The sequence below is a fragment of the Hyperoodon ampullatus genome (genome assembly GCF_949752795.1).
Source record: "Hyperoodon ampullatus genome assembly, chromosome: 17".
In the NCBI taxonomy this organism is placed as follows: Eukaryota; Metazoa; Chordata; class Mammalia; order Artiodactyla; family Ziphiidae; genus Hyperoodon; species Hyperoodon ampullatus.
In genome coordinates, this window is record NC_136930.1 from 77,159,702 (window position 1) to 77,176,001 (window position 16,300).

Below are 16,300 nucleotides of genomic sequence, written 5' to 3' on the forward strand. Positions count from 1 at the left end.
AGGTCCTGAGACCACGACACCCCGACAGCCGTGAGGATGCCCAGGGCCCAGGTTTTGGCTTCTAAGTATCACTTTCCACTAAAGGAACCAGTGCTCCTGGGTGGGAAAGTATGCAATGACCCCAGACATCTTGCGCCAGAAAGTGAGCTGCTCAAAGGGAGGGGGGTCATGCTGACAGGGCAGGGCCAGCCAGGAGCCCCTCTCATCAGCCAAGGGGGGTCACGCTAACAGGGCAGGGCCAGGGCCAGGGCCAGCCAGGAGCCCCTCTCATCAGCCAAGTCTGGGATGGCTTGAGCACCAAAATCAACAGCAGCAGTTACAAACTATCACCTGTGAAATAAAATGGAAACTGGCACATCTATGCTAAGGAAGAAGGGAAAACTCCTCCTCAGGGCAGGAAGCCGCCCAATACATGTGGAAGGAACACCGGGGACTGAGGCGTGGACGGCAGCGGGGCTGCTGCCCGGGGGAGCCCGACGGAGAGCAGGATAGTTACACGGTCTCACAGCAGCTCCCCACAAAGCACTTGTTAATTTCAAGGGAAAAGCGTCACTTTGTGGAGCAGCCCGGAGACGCCCCCGTGGACAGGGTCCCTGACGGGACACCACCACCCATGCGTCCTGGTGGGAGGCCCTTGAAGACAGTGTCACCTCTGTGTCAACCCTGCCAAAAGGGCATCCACTGAAGCCCGTCCTAAGGAAACACTGGACAGACCCACAGCGAGGGCTGTTCCACACAGTGATGACAGCCTGTGCTCGTTCGAAGTTCAAGGCCAGAGTCAGGGAGACCTGAGCAGGCGTGGCAACCAGACACCCGCATGCCCCGGACCGTGGCCTTTGGCGTAGCCCCAAGACCGCTGGTGGGACGCACATGGGGCCTCTGAGTGAGTGTTCTTGACGCTTTCCTCCAACTTTTTTTTTTTTTTTTTTTTTTCGCGGTACGCGGGCCTCTCACTGTTGTGGCCTCTCCCGCTGCAGAGCGCAGGCCCAGTGGCCATGGCTCGTGGGCCCAGCCGCTCCGGGGCATGTGGGATCCTCCCGGACCGGGGCACGAACCCGTGTCCCCTGCATCGGCAGGCAGACTCTCAACCACTGAGCCACCAGGGAAGCCCCTTTCCTCCAACTTTAAAATTATTTTATATACTTGCTTCTATCTTTCAGAAAGAAATAATGGCAGGAGAAAGCAACACTAAGGCAGATGATGGCCTGTGGGGTGGAGACGGGACTGACTCCTCAAGGTGCGTGTCCGTAGTTCTGGCTTTGGGGCCACCTAAGACTTATAATAAGAAAGTGACTGGGGCTTCCCTGGTGGCGCAGTGGTTGGGACTCCATGCTCCTAATGCAGGGGGCCCAGGTTCCATCCCTGGTCAGGGAACTACATCCCACATGCTGCAACTAAGAGCCTGCGTTCCACAACGAAGATCCCACATGCTGCGACTAAGACCCGGTGTAGCCAAATAAATTAAAAAAAAAAAAAAAAAAGATGCTATTAGTGGTTTCATTATTAGTAATAATATTGATATTGCTTTTTGAAATTATAATTATGGTAATGTTACTTAATTTACTGAAACAGTTTTTAAGATGAGAAAAAGAAATACAAATATAAAATCAAAAAAGCCAAAACCCTGTAACCTTAAATATGAATTGAAAGTAACAGTACAAATTCATGATTTTTCTCCTTCCAAAAATATCCACTCCCCAGGATTCATGTGCTGCAGAGGCCCTGGAGCAACGACAGCTCAGAGCCACAAGCACCCGGCCAGTGACAGCTCTGAACCCCACACCCAGGGCTGGGGCAGGAAATACGTGGACACCTGGTCACCAGAGAGCAGGACGCTCACGAGCGACGGGTGTCACACTCAAAGGACACGGGAGCCACACTGCCCAACAAGGACGGCACGCCAAGAATATACAGACCCTAAAAACAAAGACGGAAAAACACCTCTGTAGCCATCTTTGGGGGTTTCCAAGGCACCAGCTTGTTATTTAAAAAATCAACAAATGAAAGAATCAAAGCATTTATCACACCTCTTGTGTATAAAGTCTTATTTTAGGATTAAAAAAATAGCTGATGAAGAAAATTTCTTCCTTACAGAAAGGTCAGTAGAATAACTAAAAGCAACAGATGTAGAAGGAATAACTGAAGCATTCTTCTTTAGAGCAGTTATCAAGGAAATACTGAAAAAGAAAGGCAGTCTTGATCAAAATCCTAAAGCTGGTTATTTGAAAAGTCCATTCAAATACACAAGACTTTGGTGAGTATGATGAGAAGGAAGAGGCAACAGAAATCAGATCAAAAAGGTGACAGAGGGCTTCCCTGGTGGCGCAGTGGTTGAGAGTCCACCTGCCGATGCAGGGGACACAGGTTCATGCCCCGGTCTGGGAGGATCCCACATGCTGCAGAGCGGCTGGGCCCGTGGGCCGTGGCCGCTGGGCCTGCGCATCCGGAGCCTGTGCTCCGCGGCGGGAGAGGCCGTGGCAGTGAGAGACCCGCGTACCGCAAAAAAAAAAAAAAAAAAAAAAAAAAAAAAAGGTGATAGAAGCACAGAAGAGGAGAGGCGGAGGAGAGAGAATATTCCCAACCTTGCACCAACATGCTGAGAACTACAGTGAGGAGGCTTCTTGGAAAGTGCACAGCGGCCCCTGAGGCCCTGCAGCCGAAGACCGGCCACCAGGGCTGTCCGACTGTACAGGAGCCCCGAGGGGCTGCGGCCCAAGAGCAAGACAGGCAGGTACTAGTGACAGTCCGCCCCACCACCGTGCAGAGCGCCGGGGAGGAGGGACCGGGTGCGGGCTGACACAAAGGCGGGTTTATAGGATCCAATCAGAGTTCGGGGAACTGGCTGCAAACTCTGATTCCTATACGGGTCAAATGGGTCAACGCAGATGAGTCAGGTGGGCCGAGGTTAAGAGAAATGGGGGTGGGGGGACACATGGTGTTACCCCTTTTCCTTTCAAGCACCAAGCCAGCCAGAGGAAACCTGTGTGCTGAGCTTCAACCCCACTTGGCACAGGGCTGTAAAAACCATCAATGAAGGGACTTCAGAAAACTCAACACCCACTTCAGAAAATAATTCTTACAGGTTATAAATGGAAACAGCCCTCCAAATTAAAAAAAAAAAAAAAAGCTATATAAACTACAGCCTGGAAGTCGGCACAAGGGAAGGCCACTGGCCACCGCCCCCACTGGGTCCCGGGGGGATGGAGGAGCCTGACCTCCCAGGAAAAGGGGACCCGCAGCCACCAATCGGGCCGCAGGCAGGGCTTCCGCTAGGGGATGAAAGAAGGTCACCGATGAGCATTAATAAGGAAACAAGAGCAACCTATGTATGTGCTTGGGGAAAACTTACAGTCAGAGACCAAAGCTAATCCCTGAGTCCCAACCAACTTTTGTTAGGGAACTTAGCAGGTCCATTTAGGAAACACATGAAAATAGACTAAACTTTTCAAAAGAAGAAAAAAAGTGGGTGACTTCACTGGTTAGGTCTTGAAATACAGTCTAAAGTGGCTATACTGAGGACAGCAGCATTGGCCCAAGGGCGCGTCCGGCTCCCCAGGGCCACATCCTGGGCCACAGGAATGTGGATCTGACCCACAAGGAAGTCAGATTTCCCCAAATCAGTGGGAGAATGACAGACGTTTTAGTGCATACCATTGGGACAAAAGATCCATTTGCTTGAAAAGCAATTCCAGGTGGATTACAGAGCTGTATGTTTTCTAAAGAAGCGCTTTGACAATCTTGCAACAGAGAAGATTTTCCTAAGCAAAAACCAAACCCAGAGATCATAAAGAAGTTTAGAAGACTTAATTCATAGAAGTCTCCATTTCTGTAACCCCAGAGAGGCTGTTCCTAAACAGCAAAAGACAAAACCACTCATGCCCTATGTAATAAAAGACTGAAACTTACAACAAAAAGGAACAACTGCAAGTTACACAAGTTACGTGAATTAGTGACTAAAGACAAACTCCCAAAAGGAAAAGGAGGAGGAAACCAGATGGCACTGCATGCCCGATCCCACGGAAACAGAAGCAGGTGCTGCCTGAGGCTGGGAGGGGGCGGGAGACCGGGCAAGCCTGTGGCCTCTGGCCCAGCACCCACTCTTCCAGGACTCTTTCCTGCAGAAACTCCCCCCAAAGCATAAAGAGGGGCTCCTGAGCGCTCTGGCTGGTAACACAGCGCAGGTACAGCAACACTGGAGAGAAGGCCAGACGCAGGAAGTCAAAGAACCACCGGCAGAACACAGTGAGGGCCCCCTGTAAAGTCTGGAACACACCAGCCCCTACCCTTTACCATGAAGCTGTATTTATTCTCCCTCTTTGTACAAAAAGCTTTAAAATAAGTAAATGTATGGACTAAAACACTTAAATACACATTTTAATTAAGTAAACGGAAGGCAAAGCCTTCTCTGGAAACCTGAGAGAGACTGCTCCCCAGAAACGACAGGCTTCCAGTGACTCCACACAGATGTGGGCATGGAAGCCAGCAGAGGGTGGCCCCAGAACCCAGGGAGTGGGGCCTCCAGCCCAGCCTCCAGCCCTGGAGCAAAGAACACCAATGCAGAGCCCTTCCCCGCTCAGGAGACAACACGCAGGATGAGGGTGATCCCTCCCGGGCAGCGTGGGGCAAGTGGGCAGTAAGTCACCATCCCAAGGATCCGCTGCAGGCCAAACCAAGGTGACCGCCCCATCCCAGAGGTCGTGCCAGCAAGGGCACCCTCAGGGTGGAGCTGGCAGCCACTGCAGGTGACGAGCCTTCGGAGGCCCAGGCGGGCATCAGTTTATGCCGGGGGCCCGGGGACAGCCATGGAGAAAACAAAACGGAAAAGAGCAGGACAGCGGGACCCTCCGAGCAGAGGGGACGCTGAGGCTCGGAAGCCAGGCCTGTCCAGGACACAGACCGGGCCGGGCACCAGGCCTCCAGAGCCCAGACACTCTCCAGGGAGCTAGGAGGGAGGACAGCTGGGTTCCGCCACAGGCCCACCTGGGATGGGGGCATCCTGGGCGCCGAGCTCCCTGCTGAGGCGCTGCCAGGAAGAGCAGGACGGCGCCCTGGGCCAGCAGGGTGGGGTCCCGTGCGAGTCTGCAGGGAGGCCGTGTGCCCGGCTCTGCGCCATCCTGCCCTGGCCCGGCGGCCACACGGTACAGGTACTGCTCACCTGGAAGCAGGTGACTCAGCCTTTTCTTTCAAGACACGACCAGGCCGTCTATGCACATGCTTCGTCCAACCCGGGCCAGAGCCTCCACAGGCCATGAGCGGTGGCCAAGACCAGGGCCCAGCGCCGCCCTGCTCACCCCTGGGGCTGAATCACGACGGCCGAGCGCTTCCCAGGCTTGGAGGCGGAAACGGTCAGCTGTCCCGGCCCGCACAGGGGCAGGTCGCCGGGACCCCTCCAGGGAAGGACCCAGTCCCCGTGGCAGAGCACCGGCTGAGCGGGGGCACTGACCTCGGGGGCGCTGGTGTCGAAGCCGTCACAGACAAGCACAGTCAGGGTGTCGCCCACGCTGCGTAGCAGCTGCACGGCTTCGCCGTGCGTCAAGCCCAGCAAGCTCTGCTGGTTCACCTCCAGCAGCCGCAGCCCCACCCGCAGGCGACCATCTCGCCCGGCCGCTCCTGTGGGGCTCACCTGTGGGGAGACCCGGCCCCAGAGCTCAGGACCAGCCCACGCCTGAGCCCCCTTCTGCCCCGAGGAGTGCAGTGGAGCGGGGCCGACGAGGCGGGGCGCTCACCTTGGAGATGAAGATGCCCTCGTCCGTGGGGTCACAGGGGTTCCCTGCGTGGCCCTTGGCGCCCCCACGGATGCTGATGCCCAGCTTCTCTCCAGGGGCCTTCTGGATACAGAGCTCCCGCATGCCTGGGGGCGGCGGGTCCCTCCGCACGAGCAGGACCAGCTCCAGGCAGGGCCGGAGCAGGGCGCTGACCGCTTCCTGGTGGGTGGCGTCCCGCACATCCTGCCCGTTCACTCCCAGGATGCGGTCCCCAACCCGCAGGCCACTGCGTGCAGCCAGGCCCCGGGGGAGCACCTGTTGGGGGAGGGTGGTGCGCAGTAGGCTGGGGCTCTGGCCGCCCTGTGCTTGGGCTGGGCCCTCTGTGCACAAAGATGCCTGCAGGGTCCGCCCTACCTTAGAGATGAACACGCCGGGCTCCTGGACGCCAAATGGGTGGCTGGAGTGGTCGGAGCCCCCGACAATGCTGAGCCCCAAGGGGCCCCCAGCTCTCGGCAGACAGATCTCCTGGGGACATGGAGGGGTGAAAGAGGTGGCTGGAACAGGCCTGGCAAAGTACCAAAGGGGCACTTTCCAAGCCCAGAGAGTGTGTGGGATCAGGGCGCTCCACTGCAGGGAGGCCATTTTGCAGTGCATAAGAGACCACGGGAGGAGGAGACCCGCCACTGAACGACGCCCTGGTGTCCTGGAGCCGCAGAGGGTGTTAAGTACTTGCTTTCCCACCGATGCGGCTAGCACCCCATCCCTAAAGCCGTGTGGACGTGGAGGACGGGGCCGGGTAGTGGTTAAGGGCGGGGACTGGGGTCTCACCTCCACTGGGTACGGCCCCTCCAGGGCAGCAGCCAGCAGACTGGGGGCCAGCCTTAGCGGCCCGGGCTCCCCAGGGGTGGCAGTGGCCATGGTGGTGGTGGTAGCAGCAGGGGGTGGGGGGGAGTGTGGCGGAGGACCGGGGGCAAGTGGCCCCCCGGCCTCCCGTTCCAGCAGCAGGGCGATGGTGGGAGAGGCAGCGGTCAGCAGGGAGACGGCGTGGTCGTGCCTGGCCTCCGTCATGTCCACCCCGTTGATCTGCAAGAGTGGGGCCAGTCAGGGGGCCCCATGGGGCGAGTGAGGCGGCTGGGTACTGGGAGAGCCCCACTGCCCCCACTCACGGAGAGGACGCGATCGCCGACCTGCAGGGTGCCCGCCCGGTGGGCGGCGCCCCCCTCAGCAATGCGGGAGATGAAGATACCCTGCAGGGGAGAGGGAAGGGGAGCTCTGTACTGCAGGCTGGCCTGGCCCCGCCCCCCAGCGCCCCTCCCTGGCCCTGCCCACCCGCCTCACCGGGTCTCCAGCCCGGTAGGGTGTGGAGCCTTTCCCCCCAGCGATGCTGAAGCCCAACCCCTTCTCGCTGCGCACAAGGCAGGCCACATGGCGCTGGCGGAGGGGCCCGGGGGGCTCGGGCTGGAGCGGGGGCAGGCGCAGGCGCAGGCCGCCTCCCCACCGCTCCCGGGGGCTGTAGTCGTCCTCGGGCCGCAGAGGCGTGACGGTGACCGCGTTCTCGGGCTCCACCATACGCTCCCGCCACAGCCGCATGTGCACGGTGGTGCCCGCCCCACGCAGTGCCTCCACGGCCTGCTGGTGCTCGGCGTCCTGCAAGGCCACGCCGTTCACCTGCAGGCCACAGCGCTCGTCAGGGCAGGCCCCTCTACAGGTGGGCAGGCAGAGCAGGGGACACGCCACAGGGAAAGTGGTGGGCCGTCACTGCCCCTGCTTATGGGCACTGGCTATCTACGTGCCCACCGCCTGTGCAAGCCCAGGGCCAGGACGCCAGCAAGCCGAGAAGAGCAGGTGGAGGCCCCTCCTGCTGGTCCACACCTGGGTTCCCAGATCTGGAAACCCCTGCCACGTCCTCATCTGAGCAATCCCACAGCCAAACATACCCATGGTTTCTGGGCTTCTGGCCCCTTGCCTCCACCCTGACCCTGACTCAGGCTGTCCCAGCCATCGGGGTACAGCAGTTCCTCCATAAAATTCGGGTGTAGGACCAGCCCCGCCTGGCCCCGCAGCCTTCTGTCCACTGGCGCCCCTGCCCCGGGGGCCGGGCACACTGCCCTCAGACCCTGCCCTATCGTGACAGCTGTGAGCACCGGCACGTGGCCTCCCATGATGAGCTCACCTGCCAGGGCTGGGTGGCCAGGTGCACAGGCAGGGGCTCCAGGGCAGGAACAACCCGCCACCCAAACGTGTTAGAAGTCTGAGCCCCTCCTAGACCAGCCCTCAGGAGCGGATTCCTCCTTGAGATCTCTGCTCCTGGCACAGCCAGAGCCCCACCCCACCAGGCCTGCCGCCCAGACAGGGGTCTCTGCCTCAGGGGCTGGCATCTGGGCCCCCTGAAGCTCTGGCTTATGAGCTGCACGCCTCACCAGGGGTCCTGTGCTTGGGGCCCTCAGGAGAAGAGCTGGCTGCAGGGAAGGCAGCCGAGCACCCGACAGCCAGGATGTGAGGCCCCGAGGGCCCAGTACTTCACTCAGACAGGGGCCGGGGGCTGCCGACTCACCTCGAGAAGTTTGTCGCCTACTCGGACCCCAGCCTGAGCTGCAGGACCCTCCTCAGACACCCGGGAGATGAATATGCCCTGGAGGATAGATAGGAACTAAGCTCGAGAGCGTAGGCAGAGGCCACGGAGGGGCCTCCACCCTGCCCTTCTGGGGGAGGGGCCCTTGGCAGCTTTGCGAGGCACAGAGGCCCCCAAGTCGGGGCTGCAGAGACGCCCAAGGGTGCGGGAAAAGCAGAAGTGGGCCTGGGGTGGTCAGAGGGGCTGGGCGCGGGCCGTCGCAAGGTCCCAGGTGTCAGAGAGCGAGAAGGTGCCAGTCAAAAGCTTCCAGAGAATTTTGACCGCGTGCCTAGCACAGCAGCAACTAGTGAAGGAAGGCGAGGCTGAAGAAGACTGCGGGCAGGCGGGGCAGCCCCGACCTCCAGGTCTCGTTCATTCTCTGGGGGACGGGGACCCCAGGGTCCTCAGGGCCACCAAGCGGCGCAAGCAGGATGGCGTGGGCGGGGCAGCAGCGGCTCCTCACCTCGTCGTCGCCCTTGTAGGGGGTGGAGCCCTTGCCGCCCGCGATGCTGATGCCCAGGCCCCCAGTCTGCCGCACGATGGTGAGCGTCAGCTGGAAGCAGAACAGACATACGGTGTCCAAGGACGGCCGAGGGAGCAGGGCTGCTGGTGGACTCAGCGGGAGGCGGGGAGGGCCCAGGCCCCCCTGGCCACTGACCACCTCTCCCAGGGCTGGCTCGGGCCACAGAGGAGCTGGACAGGGCGGGTAATGCCAGGGTTGAGGGAGTACAACCCGGAGAGAGCCCTCGCCTGAGGGTGACGAGGCTGCCCTACAGTGCCCGGGCTGGCGTGCCGCAGGCAGGGCGGTGGGGGACGCCCAGCACCCCCCCGAGATTGGCCACCCTCACCTGGAGGCCAGCGCCCTGTCCCCCACCCCCCATCTGTGCCAGAGGGCCGTCAGGCGCCCCAGGCCCCGGCTCTGAGGTGGCAGGAGGAGGCCTGCGCAGGAGCGGGGGAAGGAGACGCAGAGCCCGCAGCCCGGGCAGCGAGGCCGGCGGCAGCCTGGGGTACAGAGCACAGAGCGGCAAGCGAGTACAGACCTCTTCCTCCTCAATGCGAGCGGGCTCTATCAGCAGGTTATTGGCCTGGTCAAACGACACCCCCTGTCAGGACAGGACCAGCAAGGGCATGCAGGTCAGCCACGCCCAGCCCCGCCACCGCCTTGCCCGGCCCCACCTCGAGCAGGAAAGAGAGAAAAGACCACACCAAGCTCCCACAGCCTGAGTGCCGGGCCCTTGCTGCCTGTGCCTGTGCCTGGCGCTGCCCCCAGGCGCGGGGTCCCCTCCAGCCTGGAGGCCTGGCTGCTTCTGCCAACCTGCCAAACGGGGTCACAGGGGGGCCCCACCACAGGCTGAGCCTAGGCCTGGCTGTCCCGGTTTTGACTGTCCAAGGCCCTCTCAGCTGTCACGGCATCATGCCGCCGTGCTCAGGGCAGAATCACTGACGACGCAGACACGGGGGCGCTGTGGCAGCGGGGCAGCCCTCGGAGGAGACCGGACCCCAGGGGCCCCGTGAGAGCCACCTGAGGACCAGGGCAAGGAGGCGGGTGAGGGCCCCATGGCTGGCCTGAAGGCCAGCCCTCAGGAGAGCCAGGGAAGGCAGAGGAGCCCGGGCAGAGAAAGAGTGGCCGCCAGAGCCCTGGGATGGGGCTGCGAGGCCAGCAGGGAGCTCTGGGTGGAGCCAGGAGCCAGCAGCCAGCCTGGGGAGGAGGGCGGGCAGGTGGGGACAGGCACCGCCCTCAGCAGCTGGTTTCAGGACACGGGCCTCGAGTGTCACCTGAGATCCCGCCAGCGCGCGCCGAGGGGCCTGGCCGGCCTGGCCTGGGCCGGCGCGTGGGGTCACACCCACCTTGACGGAGGGTGCACAGGCCGCAGCCCCCTCGCTCTCCTCCTTCTCGCCCGCCTCCTCGGCTCCTGCCGCTGCTTCCTCCTCCTCCTCGTCTTCCTCTTCCTCCTCCTCCTCCTCGGCTCGAGGAGCCCAGGGCACGTGGGGGCCGTTGTGCCAGCCCCCAGACCCTACTGGGCCCTCACTATCTGGCTGTGTCCCCTGCAGCAGGGCCACCACGGCCTCGGGCTGGGGCAGCTTGGAGATCTTGAAGTGCTTCTTGTAGTGGGGCGTGTCCTTGCGGATGAGCCGCTGCCTCTCACCCGGCACGGGCCAGGGGGCCTCCAGCTGCCCCTCCTCGCTCTCGCCATCATCCCTGGGCAGGAGCAGCGTGTCCTCCGCGAAGCGCACCGTGGGCTGCGAGAGGCCGAGTGACAGGACGTCGGTCTGGCCCCCCCCGACCCAGGGGCCCAGGGAAGGTGGCGGCAGACGGAGGCTCTGAGAGGCTCCCCGCTGCTCGGATCAGAGAAGGACGGGGATCGGGGGGCCAGGAGGCTCTGCCCACCCCGTGCACTGTGCTCTCAGCAGCCTGATGCTGGGGTTCCCATCAGGGCCGCGATAAAGGTCCCTGGGGGTTCTGGGAACAACCCAAAAGGGGGATGTAAGGCGGTGCCTGACGTGGGAGAGCAGGGCCCACGCCAAACCTGGCCATGGGGTGGCGGCCCTCGCCCCTGCCTGGGGCAGCATGGCTCCTGCTGGGCTCCACACAGCAAAGAGCACATCTGCGGGGCCCACCTGCACCTTGACTGGTCCTGAGAGCAACCTGCTCGGGAAGGAGGAGGGGCCGGGGGGGGAGTCTCCAAGGCCAGTCTCACCTCCTCATAGATCTCCTCTGTGACCTCCTCCTGAGAGGTTGGCGTGGATTCCTGCTGGCTCGGCCCCTCCACCCCGGCCAGCGGGCCCGCAGGCTCACCCTGGGAGGCTGTGCCGGCAGACGGGTGCGAGTCCGCACTCAGGCCAGACTCGGTGCTCAGCCTCTTCTCCTGCGGCGGGGTCAGGTGGCGGGTCAGGCCACCTATCGGGGGACCCCACATTGCAGGCCACCCACCCCGGGGCTCCCTGCTGCCTGACCCCAGCACCTCGTGGGCTCCCCCCTTCCAGCTGGCCCTTCCCTGCAGGGAGTGGAATCTGTGCTCAGCCCTCTGGGGTGCCCACTGTCCCACCCCCAGGGAAGCCACACTCCACCAAACAGCTATGGGCACGCAAAGCCACTGCTCTGTGTGGCGGACCCTCAAAGGTCTTTCAAGTACCCAAGATGACACCAGCACGGGGAAGGACAAGCACCCCAAAGTGAGCACGCCTCTGCAGACAAGCTGTGGCAGCTTCCCAGGTGGAAGGCTCCGTGTCACAGACCCAGGCCCTGCCACGTGTCCCCCAGGCACCAGATACCCTGCTGTACCCCAGGAGCCCTAAAGCTTTCCCTAGCCCTGCTGCCAAAGCTCCTGAGTGAGTAGAGTTAGGCCTGGTTCTGGCCCCAGCCCCCTTCACAAAACCCGACCATGTAGGCGCCCAAGAAAAACGCCCCAGGGGACGGGCCCACTACTCGGTCTCCTCTACCAAGGACCCAGCTGCTTCTGGCTCCTCTCTTGTAGCTGCCCGCACGTCCACACCACACGACCCCCGTGTCTGCCCAGCAGCCCTCGGTGGAGGCGGCCTGCTCTGCGGGAGGGTGTGGGCGCTTGGCCCTGAGCCCCCATCCACTGCAACCTGGCACCTCTCCTGGCAGGTTCCCCATGCCCACACAGGGCCCCGGAACCCTGCACCCAGCCTGGGGCTCCCGAGCAGGAGAGCCCGTAAGGTGGGCACCCCTCCCGCGCCCCGCGGATCCCCCCAGGCACCTCCTCCGAGGGCGGGGGTGAGGGTGAGTGCTGTGCAGAGTCGGGCCTGCAGGAGGCGGCTTCGCTTCGACGCTCCACACCCCTCTTCATCACCTTGAGCTCGCTGGGGTGAGGCGTAGCCCGACGCTGAAGGCCCTGCAGTGGGCACAGGGGTGAGGGGCGGGGCGGGGCCGGGGTCAGGCGGGGGTGGGGAGGAGGGAGCCCCCCGGGGACCCCACCCCCCCCATACCCGTTTCTCGGCCGCGGCTTCCTCTGCGTCCTCGTCGCCCGCGGGGGCCTCCAGGAACTGGATGACGCTGACGCGGCCGAGCGGGGCGTCACCCCAGCTCTCGGAAGGGCTGCTCCGTGGCCCCGGCTCCTCTGTGGAAGCGCGCATCAAGGGGAAGCCCCTCCCCGCCCGAGGCCACGCCCCGCCCCGCCCCCCCCGCAACCTACCGAGGCTGGGAGGGGGCTGCTGGGGCAGCAGGTAGCAGGTCAGCACCTTCTCGCCGGTCTGGGCGTCGTCCTCAGTCTGGAACCGAAGCATGGGCTGAGCCTGGTTCTCTGCCAGCCACAGGGCCTTCAGGTTGAGGTGCGTGAGTGCGAACGGCAGACTCTGCAGACTGGGGGCCGGGGGCGCGGTTAGCTCAGGGTGGGCGAGGTGGGAGGGCACAGTGGGCATGGTCAGCTCAGTGGACGCCAGGCCAGGCGGGCGTGGGGGCTACTCACCGGTTCCCGGCCACATCCAGCACATGCAGCTCGGCCGTGTGGGCGAGCTCCGGGGGCAGGACAGCCAGGCGGTTGTCCCTCAAAGAGAGGACGCTGAGTGCCATGCAGCCCCCAATCTCAGATGGCAGTGCCTCCAGGCGGTTCCGGTCCACGTTGAGGTTGGTCAGCTTGCTCAGCTTCCCCAAGGAGCGGGGCAGGGCCTGGCCGGGAGGAGGGAGGACCAGAGATCAGCAGAAGCCCCCGGGAGATGAGCGCTCTCGGAGGGCGGTCTCTGCCCCTGCTCCAGGGCCCCGACCCCTCCAGCCGCTGGTCTCCCGCCACTCCACACGCCTCCAGACGTCCCCCGCCTCTGCATCCCATGCTAACTCTGAAACCAGCCACCAGCGGGACCGGGCCCCACCGTCAGCAGGTTCTCCGTGAGGATCAGCTCTGACAAGTTGTCACAGTCCCCGATGGCCTCCGTCACCTCGCAGAGGCGATTCTGGTCTACCTTCAAGATGGACAGCTGCTTCAGCTGACCTGGTGTTAGGAAGACATGGTGACAGGGCTCAGCGAGGCAGGGAGCCCAGTCACCCACACGACTGAAACAGCCCGCCCCTCACCCTGCCTCCTGCGCCTCGAGGACACTTAGAGCTCACCCCCCCACCCTTGCCATCCTGCTGCCAACCTGACCACGCCCACCAGCTCCCACGCACCAGCTGCCCCCGACCTGCCATCGTGCCCTCACGAGCTCACCATCCCCACTCACCACCACAAACTGCCCCGGCTCCTCAGGAGCAGCACCAGCCATCCCACTCTGGCCTCAGGCCAGTCTCCCCCTCCCTCCTCAGGGCTGTGTCCCAAGACGCAGCAAAATCAGGGTCCTTGCCCCAGGACCCCTCTCTAGACCTGGTTTCACCACCAGCCACACCCCTCCCAGCACTAACCAATGCCGTCGGGAAGCCGCTGCAGCAAGTTCTGGGAGAGCAGCAGGTCGGTGAGCAGCACCAGCCCCCCGAGTTCCGCAGGCAGTTCCTCCAGCCGGTTCTCTGACACATCCAGGCACACCAGGCGCCGCAGGTTCCCGAGTTCCTGGAGAGAGGTGCAGAGAGTCAGGGGACGGACAAGCGTGAAGCGGGGGCAGCCACACCCTCACTCACCGGGGGCAGGGCCGACAGCTGGTTCCGGTCCAGCCACAGCTCACGCAGGTTGGGCAGGGCCCCCAGGGTGTCGGGCTGCAAGAAGAGACGGGGACAGAGTGACGGCCAAGGCTCACTTACCCTGCCTGGCCCCGCCCCACCCACGACAGCCCCGCCCTCTCCACACCAGCACTTCCAGATCGTTGCCTCCCAGATCCAGCTGTTCCAGCTTGACCAGGAAAGACAAGGACCTGCAGAGGAAACAGAGCAAGTTCTGTCGTGGGGACACGGCCCGTGGTCCTTGGGGCCGAGAGGCCTAGGCCGGCCGCTGGCAGGGCCAAGCCCACTCACGCAGGCAAGGACTTGAGCAGATTCTCCCGGAGCTCCAAGGTCACCAGGTTGGCGAGACTGAAAAAGATCAGGGCGGGGCGTGAGAAAGGCAGGAAGGTGGGGAGAGGTGCAGGAACAGGGCTCTACTGAGCCCCCCCACCCCCCAAGAATGCACTCACTTGCCCACGTCCCCAGGCAGCGCCTGCAAGGACACATCATTCAGGGCCAGATGAGCCAGGCTGCGCAGCTGTGTGAAACCTTCGGGGAGCCTAAGTGGAGCAAGGGGTCCTCAGATGCCCAGGCAGAGGCCGAAGGACCTCCCAAGCCCCAGTACCACCCCTGCCACGGCCACCACCCACCTGGACAAAGGGTTCCCACTGAAGTCTGCAATCTCCAGGGCTTTGCAGAACTTGATGCTCTCGGGGATCTCAGGGATGTCTGTGAGGAGAGAGGGGTCACCACGGAGACATGCCCCCAGCCTCCAGGAGCTCAGAGCCCTTCCTGCCGCCCTCAGATTCCACCCCGGACCCGCCCCAGGCTCCACACCATTCCGAGACACGTCCAGCTCCACCAGCTGCATGAAGTTGGCCACCTCAGGGGGCAACCGCTGGATCTCGTTGTCACTCAGGCCCAGCTTGCGCAGGTTCAGCAGCCGAAAGAAGGGCTGTGGGCAGGGGGTAGGGTCAGGGGTGATGGGCCCTGCAGCCGAAGCCCCTCCCTGCTCCAGGCCACACAGGAACCCCGGGGCCTGTCCCATCACCCTAGTCTGCAGTGAGAAAGGCAAGAAGGCAAAAACAGATACACACGCATCTTCCCGCACTTCTGACTTGTGTCACCTCAGAGTCATCCCCACCCCCACCCCGTACAACGCTGCCACGTGACTTACCTTATGCGTTCAAGACGTAGCTGGAAAATCACTTATTTTTTCTGACCTGATGAGTCCCTGTTCCCTGCTCTCTGTGTTCCCTCAAGGCTCCACCCACCCCCTGAATCACCTCTTCCATCCACCCAGCAAGTGGGCCCTCCAAGGCCTGTGGTGGTTTCTGCTACTGCACCCCAGCAGCCACCCCAGCCTGAGCCCATGACAAGAATTTGGCAACTACCAAAAAAAAAGTATAAAGAAAACAGGAGAAGGCCACAGATAGGGGCTGCATGCGTGCAGGGGCTGCAGGCAACGTGTGGTGGGACCTGGAGGTGACCGTGAGGAGCCCTGGTCCAAGCCCAGAATGGAGCCACACCCTTTGTGGCACGCAGCCCCCAAGCATTAGGCCACTTTGCACCCCGTCTCCAAAAAGGAAATCCGTTTGTGGCCTGTTTCCTTTAACCTCCTCTCCCAAGTGGCCTTAAGAGGAGGAAAATAAGTTGTCCAGAAAGAGCAAGGCAGTGGGAAGTAGACGAACTACAGACCTGCCAAGGACAAGCACCTTAAGCCGGCTGCCCCCGACCCCACCCCAGCACCCAGAAGGAAGAGCAGAGCAGTCCGCACAGAAGCTTGGCCTCCCCACCTCCAGAGCAGTCCAGCAAGTTCCTATCCAGTCAGTCACGCCCGGTTCACCTTCCACCCCGATGCACTCCAACCCCATCCACCTTCCCCCACGGCTTTCAATCTGCAGCTCCTCCTCTAGGCTGTGACCATCCCCGCCCCCAGGCAGGCACCCGATGACCGCTGCCACCTGGTGCCAGCGCCGGCGGTGGGTGAGGAGGGTGGGGCTGGCCGGGGTGGGGCTCTGGCCAGTAAGAACCATCAGGGCCGACTGGAGACTGCGGCGTCCCGCCCGGACCAGTGCCTGCTGAGGGCTCAGGGGAGCGGACTGTCGCAGCCAAGCCGACCCCGCCGACCCGGTGCGAGGGCTGGGCCGGCGGCAGGTCCAGCGGCCACTCACCTTGGGCAGCTCACGCAGCTGGTTGGCGTCGAGGAGCAGCTCCTCCAGGCTGCGGCTGTAGCGATAGATCTCCTCGGGCACGGCCTGTAGCGAGCAGTGCCGCTTGTCCACCGACTCCACGTGCCGGTTGCAGCGCCACAGCGGGATGCACTTGAGCATGGTGCGGGCGGGCGCGGGCTCAGGCGGCGGGCGGGGGGCGGGGCTCGGCCCGCATGAGCGCCGG

The 16,300-nt window shown here is 62.7% G+C and overlaps 1 protein-coding gene across 1 annotated transcript in view; it reads right to left on the reverse strand.

Annotated features, from left to right (window-relative positions):
- SCRIB (scribble planar cell polarity protein) overlaps window positions 1-16,236 on the reverse strand; it is a gene marked incomplete at its 5' end in the record, with an annotated part of 21,434 nt that extends 5,198 nt beyond the window's left edge. Inside the window, 24 exons of the mRNA XM_079722274.1 lie at window positions 5,423-5,623; window positions 5,727-6,020; window positions 6,120-6,230; window positions 6,534-6,788; window positions 6,872-6,952; window positions 7,044-7,373; window positions 8,260-8,337; window positions 8,780-8,869; window positions 9,357-9,419; window positions 10,165-10,557; window positions 11,016-11,183; window positions 12,039-12,173; window positions 12,268-12,398; window positions 12,474-12,640; window positions 12,747-12,946; window positions 13,147-13,265; window positions 13,673-13,817; window positions 13,886-13,960; window positions 14,052-14,115; window positions 14,216-14,272; window positions 14,374-14,463; window positions 14,554-14,632; window positions 14,741-14,858; window positions 16,078-16,236. Of these exons, the coding sequence (XP_079578400.1) occupies window positions 5,423-5,623; window positions 5,727-6,020; window positions 6,120-6,230; window positions 6,534-6,788; window positions 6,872-6,952; window positions 7,044-7,373; window positions 8,260-8,337; window positions 8,780-8,869; window positions 9,357-9,419; window positions 10,165-10,557; window positions 11,016-11,183; window positions 12,039-12,173; window positions 12,268-12,398; window positions 12,474-12,640; window positions 12,747-12,946; window positions 13,147-13,265; window positions 13,673-13,817; window positions 13,886-13,960; window positions 14,052-14,115; window positions 14,216-14,272; window positions 14,374-14,463; window positions 14,554-14,632; window positions 14,741-14,858; window positions 16,078-16,236 (3,603 nt within the window). The remainder of the gene's footprint in view (window positions 1-5,422; window positions 5,624-5,726; window positions 6,021-6,119; window positions 6,231-6,533; window positions 6,789-6,871; window positions 6,953-7,043; window positions 7,374-8,259; window positions 8,338-8,779; window positions 8,870-9,356; window positions 9,420-10,164; window positions 10,558-11,015; window positions 11,184-12,038; window positions 12,174-12,267; window positions 12,399-12,473; window positions 12,641-12,746; window positions 12,947-13,146; window positions 13,266-13,672; window positions 13,818-13,885; window positions 13,961-14,051; window positions 14,116-14,215; window positions 14,273-14,373; window positions 14,464-14,553; window positions 14,633-14,740; window positions 14,859-16,077) is intronic.
- Window positions 16,237-16,300: the final 64 nt, after the last annotated feature.